Source organism: Hakea prostrata, chromosome 3, assembly GCF_041222555.1.
Source record: "Hakea prostrata isolate BN-2017 chromosome 3, UWA_Hpros_2, whole genome shotgun sequence".
Lineage (NCBI taxonomy): Eukaryota > Viridiplantae > Streptophyta > Magnoliopsida > Proteales > Proteaceae > Hakea > Hakea prostrata.
This window is the reverse complement of record NC_142602.1, coordinates 64889310-64906495: the sequence shown is the minus strand read 5'-3', so window position 1 is coordinate 64906495 and position 17186 is coordinate 64889310. Positions and strand designations below refer to the sequence as shown.

The 17186-nt window shown below is 34.5% G+C and overlaps 1 protein-coding gene across 2 annotated transcripts in view; it reads right to left on the bottom strand.

Annotated features, from left to right (window-relative positions):
* LOC149022768 (phosphatidate cytidylyltransferase 1-like) overlaps positions 1-12441 on the bottom strand; it is a 46672-nt gene extending 34231 nt beyond the window's left edge. Inside the window, exons 1-5 of one of the 2 annotated variants that reach the window (XM_089150707.1) lie at positions 12275-12441; positions 12093-12195; positions 4274-4527; positions 3945-4096; positions 3050-3191 (exon numbers count right to left, since the gene is read on the bottom strand). In XM_089150707.1, coding sequence (XP_089006833.1) covers positions 3050-3191; positions 3945-4096; positions 4274-4527; positions 12093-12167 — 623 coding nt within the window. In that variant the 5' untranslated portion in view covers positions 12168-12195; positions 12275-12441. Of the gene's footprint in view, positions 1-3049; positions 3192-3944; positions 4097-4273; positions 4528-12092 lie in introns of both variants that reach the window. The other variant, XM_089150706.1, reaches the window with a different exon arrangement.
* Between the last annotated feature and the right edge of the window lie 4745 nt (positions 12442-17186).

Sequence of the window (17186 nt, the reverse complement as noted above, 5' to 3'; positions counted from 1 at the left end):
AGTAAGGCTACTAAGAGATAAAAGATTAACCAAAAACTTAGAAACATGCAAAACATTAGATAAGGTAAAGATAATAGATCCTTTCAGAGATAGGGGAGAGAGATCCATCAGCTATTCGAACATCCTGAGCAAAAGGAACAGATGAATAAGTATGAAACAAATTAGATGAGCCTGTCATATGGTCGGTTGCCCCAGAGTCGATTACCAAGGAGGGATAAGTCAAATTGACATTTTGACAACCATAAATACCTGTAGGGAATTGTGGATAAACAAAGGGAACAATGATAGAGGCTATACTCGCATGGGAAGTCGGTACTGGAGAAGATTAGTCAGCTTTGGAACTGGACATTAACTGGCAAAGGCGCTAAAGCTCATTTGAGGAAAGAGGTGTTAGAGTAGTGTCAAAATAGCTTGATTTGCAGATGCTTGATTGCTGCCCTTGGTTCCATTCCTACCTCATCCACAAAAATTTGTTGGATGTCCATGCAACTTCCAACACTTGTCCTTTGAATAACGTTCTTTTCCACAATACTCGCACTTTACTGGAGGGTGAAAATCACCAGAACTAGATTTATTATTGCCATAACCAACCACTAATGCAGATCTATCAGATGTCTATGTGTGTACCATAGCTGTCCTTCGACTGTCCTCTGTATTTACCATGGCATAGGCTTGAGCCAAAGAAGGGAAAGGCTCTCTAAAAGGATCGATGCGTGAATTTGATCAAATTCTATATTCAATCTTGCCAAAAAATCATAAATTCTCTGTTTATCTTCCCATTGTTGATAGGCAATAGCATCTTCAGCATTCTTCAGTGTAAACTTCCCATAGAAATCTAAAGTCTAGTAATATCCCCAAAGAGTGTTATAGAACTGAGAAAGAGTAAGGTCTTACTGCTGTAATTGATTGATTTTCCGTCGAATTTCAAAGCACTGTGCATCATTGCCTACTCTGGAGTATGTATCTTTAACAACTTTCTAAATGGAATTGATGAGAAAACCCATGACCCAACATTCATCTGTATACCACTTGAAAAGTTGAAGATCAAGTGTGGAAGGTTTGGTAGAAGTCCCATCAAGATGGCCAGTAAGACCACAAGCACCAACAACAAGGGAAACTAAACGAGACCATCTAAGATAATTTGTCCCATTAAGTTTCACAGTGGTCATCTGAAGCGGAGAAAACTCACAATCCCTATGAATGGAAAACATGGGAGACTCTTCAAATGTACCAGACAAGGGAGATATGGGATCAGCCATCGCAAGAAGAAATCACTCAAATTTACAAATAGCTCCTTGTGACTATTTGAATTTACATAAAGCTCCCTGAAAGCTTTTGATATTACAAAAAATCCCTGAAAATTTTTGAAATTACAAAAAAAGTCCCTGAAATTTTGGCAATAATGCAAAAAGTCCCTAAAACTATTCAAATTTGTGAAACAGCCCCCAAAAATATTCGTATTTGCAAAACAGCCCCAAAACTATTCGAATTTACAAAAAACAGCCCCCTGTGAATCAAGGAAATTAAATTCCAAAATGTTTGTTGCATGTGTTATAAAGGTCCAGAAACCGTCTCATACTCTCTTCAGCCCCTGTGGTTTCAAGTTTTGGATTCTGGTCAGGAGGAGAAGATGCCACTGATTTCAAAAAAATGCAGAAGTTTTGCCCTGAGAAGTGTTGCCTAAAAGCTCAGGTGGCTGACCTTAAACTGGAGGAGAACTCTTTATTGATAGAGAAAAGTAAACTAGGAGCAGAAATCAATAGCAATAGTCATGAGACACAGTACTTGAGAGAAGAAAAACAGAGAGGTTGCTGGAATGGATCGAGGGAGCAGCGGCAGCGGCAGGTCTAGGGAGCAGCGGCAGCCACAGCCGCAGCGGGGAATCAAGAGAAAGAAGGTTTCTCTAGTTTCCTCTGTCCTCCCTAATTGAAATTAGGCTCTTGATACCATGTTGTAATGTGAAGAATTGCTCAGAAAAGTATCTGATTCATAGATCCCAATAGGGTATTTATAGTTACAACCTAGTTAGTCCTATACTAAGTAGGAAAAGGAAATGTAAAACAAATAGAAATAAAAAAACTAACTCTAGACTTATTAGGAAACAGAATCCTATTTTAATTAGAAAACCTCAGTCCATGTTTTCAACACATCGTAACCCTTTAGCTGGTATATCTGTATGAGTTTAAAACTTTAAATATGGAATTTGAACTAATGCTTGATGCAAAAACCTAGGACAACTGGACAAATCAATTCCTTCTTGTTAGCGCACAGGAATTCCAAATTAAAATAAGCACGGTAAAAGAAATAATAAGAAGTAGGTGGAGAGACAAGAAATATGTGACGAAGTAGGAGTTTTGGCTTTAAAGGCAAAGCCTAACATCAGGCTTATGAAGGAAGCCTATCCTTTACTCAGCAGAATAATTTAGATTGCCAAAGATACACATTCCTTAATTTCCTCCCCTTAAATAGGACCTACAAATAAACCAACTTTATAGCCTATGTATCCCATTTACTGAAAGTTGATGTAACCAAAAAATAACTCCTACACACAATTAATAATCAATTAATGGATAGTAAATTAGTAACTACATAATAGCATAATACTAATTATAAGTTTATAACTACACAATGTATGCTGATTCTTAATTACTAAGACTTAAAAATAAGAAACAATTTTGGCTCTCTAAACCATACCATCACACTTACTCTATCAAGGATTCATTGAATATGACTGAAGTACATGAAACAGTTACACATTCACCACTCTGAGAAAAGGAAAGGAAAGACTGAATAGAGTGCACCACAAGTTTGTATATCAAATGACTAGGTCAAGGGACAAAGTGAAGCAGCAGCATCAAGAGATAACCATAGAGCACATGTAAATATGAGTAAACAGAAGGTTAAGAAGCAAGGTGGGGAGAAGCATACTCATTACAACAATTCAGAATATGGAACATGCAATTAGTGACAAGAGGGTAAGCTTAAGAATTTTAATTTTTGAGTTCATAACGACTGAGTCATAAAAAATAGTTCCAGTATGCCATTTTACCAGTAGATTCCTTCAAAAATATTCGCTACTGTGAAGGAAGACTGAGTGAACACCACAATTAGAATCATGTGTGTCCATGCAAACTGGCCAAACTGATACTTGTACATCTTCTTCTTCAATGTAAGAATAAACCACATAATCCCTGAACCCAGTAAGGATTAAAAAATCAATACCATACTTTTAACTACAATAAATTGCAAGAAAATCTAATTCTGGAAAAATCAAAAACACTATACAACATTAATTCAAATGAAATACATTTGGAAAAAGAAAAAAAAAACTCATGTGCGTAGAACACCAACCAGAGAGAAGGATTCTCTTCTGAAAAAAGGAAGGGGGAGGGAGGACCAAAGGATAACAACATCACTGACACTAAAGAACTGAACAGCTATGCCAGTCCTAACCCAAAAAAGACAACGCAACTACATCCAGAGTAATAGGAGGGCAAAAACTGCTACATGATGGCGCAAAAAGCAAATTACCTAGCTCCAAGCAAATCACCAGTCTTCAATATCCAAATAACCACTTGAGCTCAATACCAACATTTGCAAGAAAGGATTTTACCCAGCAAAAAGAAGAAAATGGAACTTGATAAGACATGCCCTCTACAACCCCAGCTACCCAACTTCCAAGTCTCCGACAACTGGAATCTCTACTTCCCCTGCCATATTTCTGTCAAACCATGCATATGATGGGGGTAAAGGCTCTCTGAGCCTGAGCCTGAGCCTAAGACATATGCTACAGCTCCTGACATCTTATTTTTAATATTTTTCCCTCTCCTTTGATAAATGAATGAAGAAAAGTATACATTTGAGGAAAGAGTAATCGTCATGCTATGTATAACAGGATTTATTAGAAAAAATACAAAACAATGATCATAGAGAAATTAACCAACCTGCAATATATACGAAATAACAAATAACCATTTGGTATTTCATAAGGCTGCTCACAAATCGATACAAAATTTTGTCTGAAGTTACAGTGTTGACAAGCTGTTGACTGAGAATTCGGCCATAAACAAATAGCACTGCTGTGAAGAAAAAATGCCTGGTGACACAGTGAAAATAAATGCAATTACAGAAGGATGGCAAATGATGGACGTCATCTATAGGTATCTGTAAATTGGTTAGGTTTTGGATTTGATCATAAACCAGCCAGGGCTTCTAACCATTTTGAAACCTTGGCACACCTATAACTCTTTACAAAAAAACCCAGTTTTCTTACCAGTTTAAAAGCCTGAACCCTGGAAGCTGCCTGTCTTCATGAGATCTCCTTAGTAAAGTGAAAAGCTCCCTTGCCATAAAGATTTGGAGAACAACAACCATAGCCCAAATATAGAGATGACCCATGTAAATAACAAATGCAAACCCTCCAATCATCCAGAAGGAGGAATATGCACGAATCAACATTGACCGGTATTTGTTCCGATCATGAACAAGTAAGTGATTTTTATCTGCTTTGCTAGCCTCCACAAGAACCTAAAAACAAAATAAAAACCAGTTTAATCCTTCAGTCCTCCCTTTTGGTCTTTGATAAGTCCGACACAATATCAATAAGAAATAGAACCACTTCATGTTACATGACCACTATCTCCTCTCTGGAAAGTTGTCCAATTATGTATTCAAAAAGAGGGAAGTAGTACTGAATGTTAATAGTATAGATTCCATATAGAAAACAAGGAAGAGTTAAAAAAAAAAAAAAAAAAGAAGATCAACAAACGAGGCAATGCAAATAAATCCAGAACCAGGTAACATGTCTTACAATTTTGGTCACAACACCATAATTAATAGTTCTAAACGGAAGTGTAAAATGTAAATAATCAGCGGCAACATGTCTTACAATTTTGGTCACAACACCTTAATTAATAGTTCTAAACAGAGTGTAAAATGTAAATAATTAGCAATAGGGATTTCCAAAAACACCACAAGCAATGGCAGAGCCATCCCCCCCCCCCCCCACAAACAGGAACAGACATGTTCATAGAAATAATTCCATATAAAACGGAAGCGTTTGGTTGCTAGCTCTCCACAATCAGTTTTCATAGAATCATGGTTTAGGGTTTAACAAAGCAAACCGTCTGGTCTAAAAATACAAATAAATAAATACATGGGTGTGTGTGTGATTCACTAGAATCAGATAGTTCGAGAGGCTGATTCATGACTGAGATGTCTCAATATCTGATCTCAAGATTGAATTCACTTTTTAGACGCATGGTATAAAAGACATGGATTCACATAGAATACATTTTATTGGGGGGAAACCTGTTTGTGTCCTTGCATGGAAACGAGTAGAACACCAGCTCTACTTCAGCTCTAGTTTGTCCTCTCCAACTCCCATAGATTGACGGTCCTTCCATCTTTGAATTGCTCACTCGTCTAAAAAAGGATTTCTCTGAAGGCTCCTCTCTCTATCTCTATCCAACCCATTGTTGAGGCATTATTCTCGCCATGGTAGATGATCTTGCTCTTGAGCGAGATCTCGCCTCCTTGAAAAACCGAGATCTCAACCATCTCGGAGAAATCTCAGTCAAGATATACAATTTTTTGGCGTCAACTCGGTGGCCCATCTCAATAGGTTTTAGGGTCCCAATTGGGTTGAAACTTGGTATTTAGCCTATTTAAGGCCTTTTGAACACATTGGTGGCCTAGGATTTGTCAGAAAACAACCCTATGTATGATTTCTAAGTCTACCTATAGTGTAAAACCAAAATGTTAATAGGATTTGGGAATGCAAGGTTATACAACATGTAATATAGAACCTTTAACGCATATAAATAAGAAGCAAGTGTATCAAATGCATCAAGTAACCTAAATGTTATCAAAATTCCATCCATATGAGTATCACAATCTCAATTTTCAAGAATAGAATAATAAATTATATAACCATTAGAAGTTGTATATTAGTCATTAAATCATAAGTTTATAAGACAAGCAGAGAATGATTGATCTTCCTTCGATGTTGTAGATGTACTAAGAGTAGTTGCAAGTTGCAAGTGAAAATCCAGCCAAAATTCACAAAAAAGAGCAAAAATTGAAAGTTCCAATGAGATCCAAGGCAAGATATGGCGAGATCTCGAGCAAGATATCCCAACTCTCTACTCTCAACCTCCGTCTCGTCTCCGCCTATATGAAAAAAAGAGATATCTAACGAGATCTCCCACCATGATTCTCGCTGCAATACTGGGAAAATATGATTTGATCAAAAGTTTGTCGGCTCTCTTCTAACCAAGTATTAGATCTTTTGCACATGAGCGAAGAAAACCCAGGTTTCTCCCATCATCTATGGGGTTTTTTTTTTTTTTCATCAAGACATGATTCAAGGTAATCCAGTTTTACTGTTAATAGACTTCTACTCAGCCAAACACGCATCCTAGAAACCTTTTCAAAAGCATACTTAAAATAAGCATTGTTCTTATGTCTGGAATGATTTGCTGTTCCAAACTTCCCTTAAGAATCACAAATAACTAAACGCAGCATAAGGGACAACAACGGGTCATTTAATTTATCATTGGCATACGGCTTCGGGTTCTCTACCCTGTCCCTTTTTTGCACTAATAAAACCTGTAATGTAGGAGACTTTCAACCCATTAATCTCTCTAATGTAGCTTAAAAAATTCTGGTCAAAATACTGGCAGATACACTTAAACCTCTCCTTTAATAAGTTTGTCTCTCCCCCGCAAGAAGCCTTTGTCCTGGACGGCAAATGATGGACAATATCTCCATAGCACATGAGATATTTCATTACCTGAACAAAACGAAAAAAGGGGAAAGTAGGGTTTGTAGCTATGAAGATCGATTTGTCAAAATGCATATGATAGGCAAGAATGGGATTTCCTTCTAGCCATCAAATACCCTATGATCTAATGAAGAACAGATTAAATTGATAAGAATTTTGATCTACACTTTCATTTGCATTAAAATTAGAAGGATCTCCCATTGGCTGCTACCCCCCCCCTTCGAGGGGTCTTCGACAAGGATGCCCTTTGAGTCCCTACTTATTTTTTTGTGCTATGGAGGTATTGTCTAGGCTTTTAGGGGCATATCATGACCTGAAATATTTCAAAGGAATACATCTAGGTCGCTTTGCTCCGGAAATTACTCACTTATTCTTTGCAGATGATGTATTCATTTTTTGCAAAGCAATGGAAGAGTATGTCCTCACTATCAAAACTGCTTTAGATGTTTTCTCTGACCTCTCAGGACAAGAGATTAACAATCAAAAGAGTGGCTTGTGGTTCACAGAAATGTCCCTGAGGATATCAAATCTACTATATCTCATACCCTTTCTATTCCAATTATAACAGCTAACAGTAAATTTCTGGGTACTAATATCTTGTCTTCTACTGCCAGGGTGAAAGATTTTCAAATTCTTGTTGACAGGATGACCTCCATTCTGGACAATTGGAAGGTTCATGCCTTAAGCTTTGCAGGGAGGAGAGTGTTAGCTAAGTCTACACTCGTTGTCATACCTTCTTCTACATGAACCATTTAAGGAGCCAAAGCAAGTAACTACTAAACTTGATTCATCATTAGCAAATTCTGGAATGGGGACACAAGTAAGGCTTCCTCTAATCAGTCCTTGATTAGCTGGGAAAAGTATGCCAACCACCTGCTCAGGGAGGCTTAGTTTTTAGAAAACTTAGCATCCATAATGATGCTCTGTTATCCAAGCAGGCATGGTGACTCCTCTCAGAACCTGATAGCTTGTGGGCTAGGGTCCTTAAGGGGGACACTTTCCTAACTCCTCTTTTTTTTATCATAAAACAATCAAGAAAAAGGGATCTAGGATATGGAATAGATTTAGTTTTGTAACCCCTCTGCTAAGGACTATAGTACAAAGAAACACAGGTAATGGGAGACATACTTTCTTTTGGAAAGAACCACGGATCAAGGGATTTAATCAATCTTGTCTAAATATTGCATTTCCTCATATTGATCCTAATGCTGAAGTTGCTGAATTTATTGCTGATAACCACTTGAATGATGAAATGTTGCCCCAATATGTGCCTACTCACTTTGCTCAAGAACTTGCAAAAGTTAATATATCCCAAGGTGAGGATTCTTGGAGTTTCTCTCTTTCCCACCAAGGTAAGTTCACTACAAAACTAATGGTTAACCATTTGACCATTTCTAAAAGAATACAACCAAAAATTAAAAGATGGTGGTCCTTCTTCGGGAAATTAAAAGGACTTCCCAAGTATCATAGATTTTTTTGGAGGCTTCTAAATAATGGTTTGCCTATCCTAGGATAAGATGGTGGAACTTAAAAGAGATTGCTTGAAATCTTCATTAATGAAATAGTCAAACAAGAAAAGTGGGAATTTGAAGGGGACAGTAATACAATGAGGAATGAGATGGCTACTTGTATTAGGAAGGTGGCTAAAGAAGTCATAGGAGAATCAAAAGAAAAGCTCCATTCTTATAAAGAAACTCGGTGGTGGGATGGTGAGGTTTAAGCAGCCATTAAGAATAAGAAGGCTAGTTTTAAGACATGGCAAAGGAATAAGGATGTAGAGGATCTGCAAGGGCATAAGTTTGCTAGAAATAAAGCTAAGAAAATTGTAGGAAAAGCAAGGGAGAAGAAGTATACAAATTTGTATAATAAGCTAGGTACAAAGGAAGGGGAAAACTTTATTTATTAGATAGCTAAAATAAAGGGTAGGAAGAGTATAGATCTAGACTATGTTAGATGTATTAAAAGTGAATATGGTAAAGTATTAGTACACGATAAGGACATCAAGAAGAGATGGGAAGCATATTTATCTAGTCTCCTAAATGAACACAATTCAAGTATCTGTGATTTGGATTATTACACCACTTGTCAAGGCACCAATTTTCAAATGTATATGCGGAGAATTTCGATGTCCAAAGTAAAACTAGCTCTAAGGAGGATGAAAATAGGCAAGGCACAAGGTCCCAATACAAGCATGAAAAAGCTTAGAAGTCTATGGGCTAGCTTAGCTAACAAAGTTGTTTAATAAGATTATGAGCACAAAGAACATGCTAGATGAATAGAAGAGTAGCATCATGGTTCCAATTTACAAAAATAAAGGAGACATTCGAAGTTGTAATAATTTTAAAGGCACCAAACTGGTGAATCATACTATGAAATTATGGGAGAGAGTAATTGAAACCCGTTTAAGACAAGTAACCACAATTATTAAGAACCAATACGGCTTTATGCCAAGAAGATCCACAATAGAAGCTATTAACCTTATTATAAGCCTTAAAAAAGGTAGAGAGAGTATAGGAAAGATCTTCATATGCTTTTTATTGACCTAAAAAAAGCTTATGATAGAGTTCCTGTAGCATTAATTTTGCAAGTACCAGAGAAAAGAAATGTTGCAAGTAAATATGTAGACATAGTTAGAATATATATGATAGTCACGTGACAAGTGTAAGAACAGTTGAAGGATGAGATGGTGAATTCCCAATTATAGTCAAACTACATCAAGGATTAGCTTTAAGTCCATATTTATTTGCACTTATAATGGATGAATTAACCAAAGGCATTCAAGATGAGGTTCATTGGTTTATGGTTTTTGCTAATGATATTGTGTTTATAGATGAGACACAGGTAGGGATTAATACTAAGTTAGAATCATGCAAAGTAACTTTGGAATCAAAAGGTTTTAAATTAAGTAGAACGAAAACGGAACATCTAGTTTGTAACTTTAATCCTGATCAAGCAGATGATGAGGGGGTGAAACTTGATGAGAAGGAGATTCCTTAAAGCGATTGTTTTAGGTATTCTTGGTTCAATCATAAATAAGAATGTGATATAGAGGATGATGTTTTTCAAAAAATTAATATAAGGTGGATGAAATGGAGAGGTGTATCCGGGGTCTTATGTGATCAATGTATTCCTTTAAAGCTCGAAGGAAAATTTAATAGGACCAACTATGATACATATAACAAAATTCGGTCGAAACTTGCAAAATTTCAACCGAAATTTCCCATTTTGGGAACCTCGATATGAAAAACTAGGAGACCAAAAAAAATCCCGAGTTTCGATCGAAGACCGTCGAAATTTAGTCGAAACCTCAAAACCTATCGAAACCTAATTCAACCCAACTAGACCAAATTTGGTGGGAAACATGGGAAATTTCATGAAAACTTAGAAAATTTCATGGAAATCTGAGACTTTTTCCAACAAGTTTCATAACTTTTACAAAATTTCAATTTTTTTGTTTTTTTCATGTTTCCCCAACTACCACGATAAATACCCCCTCCATAAGGACTTCCCTATCCAAATTGCGTATTCCCTTAAACTGGTTATCTTAGGCATGTTGATGACCAAACTTATAAAGTTGCAGTTGTCAATTACCTTGACAACCATAGGCATAAAATGTCATGGGATATCTATCTTCGTTGGTTAGAGGAGAGGATGTTATAGGTATAGTAATACTCAGCTCACAGGATGGATCCACTGAGGCACTCCTCTTTGCACTAAGTTGTACTTTCCTTTTATTGTCAATTACTTTGTATTTGATGCTTTGAAATTATAAATTATATATTGAATGTTATGTACTTAAGTAGTTTAAGTTTATTGTGTACTTCTCAAACAACTCTACATTGATGTTATGTACATTGAATGTCATATCTACATTGAATTTTTTAGCAAAATGTATGTGTCAATGTGTTATTTATACTCTAATTAACTTAAATGCAGAGTCTCACCATAAAATATTCCCTAAAATCTGTCAAAACTTACATGAAAAAGTCCTAAGTTTCTTCAAAATTTCTCAGTTTTCCACCTAGGTTTTCCATTTGCACCCGGTCGAAACTTGAGTTTCCCTCGAATATTTTCTATGCTATGATGTATGGCGCAGAGTGTTGGGCTATTAAGAAACATCATATAGATAAACTCAGTGTAAAAGATGCTAAGATGGATGAGTGACAAAACTAGGAAGGATAAGATAACGAATAATCATATTCGAGTTGGTCTAGGAGTATCTTTGATAGGTGACAAGCTTGGAGAAAGACGTTTGAGGTGGCATGGCCACATTCAATGGAGGCCTGTAAATACCCCTATTTGGAGAAGTGATTTAATCCCATTGAAAGCAGACCTTAAATGACCTTATGAGAAGTGGTGAGAAATGATATGCATAGCTTAGGCCTTATATCTAGTATGGCCTTAAACAGAGTTCATTGGAAGGCAAGAATCCAAGTAGCCAACCCCATTAGTTGGGACAAGGCTTTTTGTTTTTGTTGTAACTAATGGCTTGCCTAGGTCAGATTAATTTCAGTACACCTCTTGATCTACACATTCGTATATGTGACTTTTATAAATGGAGGAAGAAGGAGCTTTCATGGGTATTTCTTGTGATTACACCAACTTGCTACTACATACGGCAGGAAAGGAATTGCTGTAAAAACAATAAGCAGGAAGTAAATCCAACAAAGTTGACGTATCTTATTTGTAACAGGGTATATCTAGCAGCCGAAGCCTTGGGAATAAGTACCTGGGGGGACGGCCCAAAGCATTTTGACTTAAATCCCCCTTCTAAACTTCTAAACTATACTTTCTTTACTGCCCATACCTTGATATTGGCAGGTCTCCAGGGAGTAGGGAATCAACCGGGAAGGTGGATTTTTTGCTGTAAATACCAGCCAAAGATTGTAGGAATTTACTCAGGTGTTGCTGCAGCATGTGATCGACTGCACCGTTTGGCAACAGCTCTCCATTTTGGGGTCAATTTTGCGTTATCTCAAGGTGGTGGTTTCTAATTTCAGGAATGGCATTTTCTTTTGTCTGCTCCGTCTAGTCCATGGCCAGCGGAATTCCTAACCCTATTCCTACCTTTATCTAACTACTTAGAACTGGACGTAAACTTACATTTTGTTCTAATGATGATACTGTAAATACGCACTAATGTACTACCTTTCAGCTTATCAAAAATAAATAAATAAAAAACCTTTGGTATTCGGACGGCAAAGCAAAGGATGACAAAGAAAGGAAAGCAAATAAGGCAAGAGCTCTGTTACAAATCTACAAATTCCAAGGTCATCCCAGAAAACAACTAACGAATTTAATTCAGAACCTCATTTGATCGCTTGCGGTGCCGAACACGGCCATTAGGAGTTGCAGGGGCACTGGTGCTTTGATCTTTTTGCATCGCTCTCTCTCTCTCTCTGTGGTTATGCCTACAGAACAAGAAAGAAGGTAAACGCAGAAATGTTCGTTATAAATAAACTGCGAAGTAAATTATTCAACAAAGATTACAAGGATGCGTGCTCTCAGAAGATGCGTGCTCTCATAGAAAGATACAACTAGAAATTCCGTGTGCCAGTCCTCCTCTCCTCTCTGTAAGTGGAAGATTTGACTGGAGAAAGCCGTCAAGTAATGGCAAAACCTCATAAACCATTTTTTCCGTCCTTTCCATCCAAATTAATGACTCTGGTCAGTTTTTTTTTTTTTTTTTTTTTTTTTCACATATTTTGGGGAAAGTTGAGATCTTTTTACTATTATAGGCATAGGGTTTTGTGCTTGAACCGGTTTATGGCAAATAATAAAGTTATCGAAATCAATATTCTTTTAGGGCATGTTTGGTTACATGAATCCAGAGATTTCATGTATGTGAGATTTATACCGTTTGGTTGTGAAAATCCTTGGATTCATGAAATCTAGAGATTCATCTTTTTACACTAAAAACGTGAATTTGTAAATTTATGGGATATGAGGTAAAATCCAAAGATTTCATTCATACTATAAAAACGCTAAACATTTTTATATTCACAAAAATTATAGATGAATCCACAAATTTCATTCCACATGTTCAGTTAACACTGGAATCTCAATATGATAATCATTTTAACAAATATCTTTAAAACTTAGTAAGTTTTTTTAAGAATTATTACAAAATAATGCATTATTTATAGCTAATTTGGTCTCTCGGTTAATAATAGATTAACTTTTTCGAAACCCTCAATCAATATTATACAATTAGTTATTGTATGAATATTGATTTCGGCATCATCAAATAAGATAAATATTTTTTTCCCTCGGTATAAAATGAAATAAAATACATCAAAAGATAAATGGTAAATCAACATAAAAATAAATAAATAAAATTATAATGGAAAAATAATTACATTTATGATAAACAAACTAACATAATATCAATTTTAAATTTATTAAACTCCAATAACATAATTAAAATTTTAATTATTATCTTCAATGGAATCTACAGCATCTAGATGTGTAATATCTATGAGACCATCAAAATCATCCTCTTTACAAATAAAATTTGTTTCATTATCATTATTTAGGAAAATCAAATTTATCTTCACATTATTTTCATTCATTTAATTAAAATTTAACAAAATATTATAAAGTACGAGAGATACCTAATGATATTTTATACCACATCGATGATAAATATTATATTTACTTTTTGAAGAGTTACATTGAAAATCCTTATTATTATCTTGTTTATTTTTACCATAATGACTGACATTATTCCATCTTTTACCTCATCCACACTCATGGACATGACCATGATTATAATTGTCTTATTTCATATTTTTTATGAATGTTGCATTTACGTTAAGGAATAGAGCAAAACCAATAAGACAAGTTTATTTATTTTTTATTAATAATTCATTATTTTGCTCAACCACAATGAGGCATTAGATCAATTCAATATATCATTCAAAATCTTTTTTTATGATATTGTTATTGTAATAGCATGTTTGAAACATAAAATATCAAAAAGGTTATTTCCCATTAAATACTCATCAATAATATTTTATCACATAATTTCAATTGCAAACTAATTTTAAAAACTGCATAATTTACACTTTTCAAATTTTGCAATTTCATATGTATCTACAGAACTGTATTCATTTGTAGTTTCAAATCTTACAACTCCAGGTGCATCCAATAATATTTGTGGTGCAAAACTAACAAATGTAATTTTTATATGAACATCCTGAGATTTGATTTGTCATTTTTAATCCAAATAAATGGAAACTTTGCACATGCCTCCCCTGAGGTATCCAATAAGATCAATTAAGGACAAATTGTGATTTTGATGACCAAAATACTCTCATATATATTCTACCGTAAGATTTGCATCATGTCTTCACAATTAAATCCAACGGTGAAAATCAAAAGATTGGGGTATTTGCATAAATTTAAGAATTATTAAATTTTTGAATATAAAATCAAATAGTGTGGGTTCACTTGTAAAAACTATTTTTTATAAGAATCTCTGTTAGGTGATCAGACTCTTCTTCTCCCTGAAACGTTTCTACTTATATGTCGGAATATCGAGAGGAGCAACTGGTGGTGGTGCACCGGGATCTCAGCTCTATTTCTACCACCAATGTGAACATACCGTCTCAATAAACCCTTCTGCCACCACCAAACTTGCCTTAATTGTGGTTTCCTTGAAGAATATGAAAACCCGACTAATCCCTTTTTCACCTACTCCAACAGTTTTTCTGGTGGTGGTGGTCCTCCTTTTCCTTCCCTTGCCGCTAGGTTTGCTCGGTCTTCCCTTCCTCGTTTCATCCTCCACTAGCATGGAAGTTCCGGCAGATTTCTCCACCATCTTCGGTCCTGGAATTTGCTAATGATCGACGACGACGACGGTGCATGATCCTGACGTCTTCAATCCCTTTGTCTTTCTCAAGAATTATCTCCAAACTTTGCATGTAGGTGGAGCCATTATTCAAATTGTCATTGAAAACAACCCTTTGGATTTTGGTGCCTTCCGGCTTTCGTCGAATCAAGAGGGATTCCGGCAAATGAGACAAAAACATTTCAGGGAGAAGAGTTTGATCACTTAACAGATAGATTTTTATAAAAAATAGTTTTTACAAGTAAACCCATACTATTTTATTTTATATTTAAAGGTTTAATAATTCATACATTTACAAGATGCAAATTTCCCACTCTTTTGATTTTCACCGTTGGATTTAAATGTGAATATATGATGCAAATGGTAGAATAGATACAAGGGTATTTTGGTCATAAAAATCCCAATTTGTCCTTAATTAATTGATCTTATTGGATACCTCAGGGGAGACAGATGCAAATTGTCCATTTATTTGGACTAAAAATGACATATATCAAATCTCAAGGGGTCCAGATGAACATTACCCAATTTACAACTACCATATACAATAAATAAAATCATCATTGTTGAGATTGGTTGATAACAAACCATAATTATCAAGGCAATCAAAAGTGTTGCATGATTGTGTAGGCTACTATAAATTATACAACATTATAATTTTGTATGATTGCGCTTATAAGCAATATAGATTTCATACCAATGAAATACTGAATAATATGCTAGTGAAAATCTAATATGATAGAATCAACACATAATAAAACAAAGCATAATATATAAATTATATGTCAAAACATACATATATAACCAATAATTATCATGACACTTAACATAATTATCAAAACAAGTGTCTAGAAACATAAAAGAAAATGTAAGAAATAATAATAGCAAACCATTACTTGCTATAAAAAAAAATTATAAATTAAAACGTTGAATCATATTTCATATCTAATGATTTTTTTATTATCACATTGAAAATTCATATATTTTTAGCTTACCACAAAACTGAAAATTTTAAAGACATTATCAATAAAATCTTAAATATTAAAAAAATGACAAGTATAAATTAAGTAACTAATTTAAAAAAGAAAAAAAAAATCATTTGATAAAACTTTCAAATAAACATTATTGTACTAATAACACTTAATAATATAATATCTTATCATTTGTTTAACTTCAAAATTCAATAAATCATATACCTTAATTACGATATATTTACATTACAAGATGAACAAGACAAACTCCATTGTTTACAAAAAACAAGCATATGGAGGTCAATCATCATTTTTACCTTGGAATAGAAAGCATAATAGTATATAGTATGTAGTATTTATTCTCAAAACACATTCTTGTCTTTCTCATATCAAAACATAACATCCTATTTTGAAACCTTAAAAATTCGAATTTTTTTTGTTGCATTGTTTTTTATTTTATTTTATTTATTTTGTAACCATGAATGATTTTAACACCCAAAAATAGTGACAAATAGTGAGAATGTATAGAAATAAGAAAAACTACTTATTACCTAAAAATAAGAAAATGGAACAAAAACATTATGATACAACCCCTTTTTGTTATCTTACATCACTATAGTCCATACAGATTGAAAATTTCCACCATAACCCACTAGGCTATAACCATCTAAGTCATCTGGCATCCATGTACACTACATTTACAAAAGCATTTCCAACTCATGCTTTTAGATAAACCATTTATATTTAGGAGGTGTAAATGGATAATCGAAATATGCTCTCGAATTTGCATCCGCATCCGTTTAGCGGTATCCGAATCCATCCGATTACTAATAGGATGCTTGTGATATGGTATACCCCTTTCTTACCGATTATTATCTATCTGATAAAATTATTCAATTAAGTTATTTATTTGGATTTATTTTTGGAAAAATTACGTGATTAATTGCTTTTAGGTTTCCCCTTACAAGAATAGCCACTCAATGTTTCACTTTACAAAACTAGCTAAAACTGAGTATGCATTTACAAAACTAGCCAAAATAGTGTTTTTTCACCTCTTTGGACATTTTTACCCCTAAAATTGACCCATACTGGCATAGGGGTGAAAATGTCCAAAGGGTATGAAAAAATAATGACTTTTCCCTTTTGGACAAAATAGTGATTTTTCCGCTCGATGTGATCAGTTTTAGGGGTAAAAAATGTCCAAAAAGGTGAAAAACCAATATTTTGGCTAGTTTTGTAAATGCAAACTCAATTTTGACTAATTTTGTAAAGTGAAACATTGAGTTACTATTTTTGTAAAGGAAAACCTAAAAGCAGCTAATCACGTAATTTTCCCTTTATTTTCCTTTATTTTATAATTTTTTATTTGAGAAATGTGACTATTTTTATAGACTTTGTACTACAATAACTACCAAAGTTGTTAAATTCTCAAATTTCAAACCTAGCCTCACAAATAAAATGCTAAAGATGTCAACAGGTAGTCAAAAACCTATATTCAATCTGTATACATGACTATTTAGAAGAATCTACTTAAGAAAATAATTATCCGATTATCATCCGAATCCGACTGAATCCGTCTGAA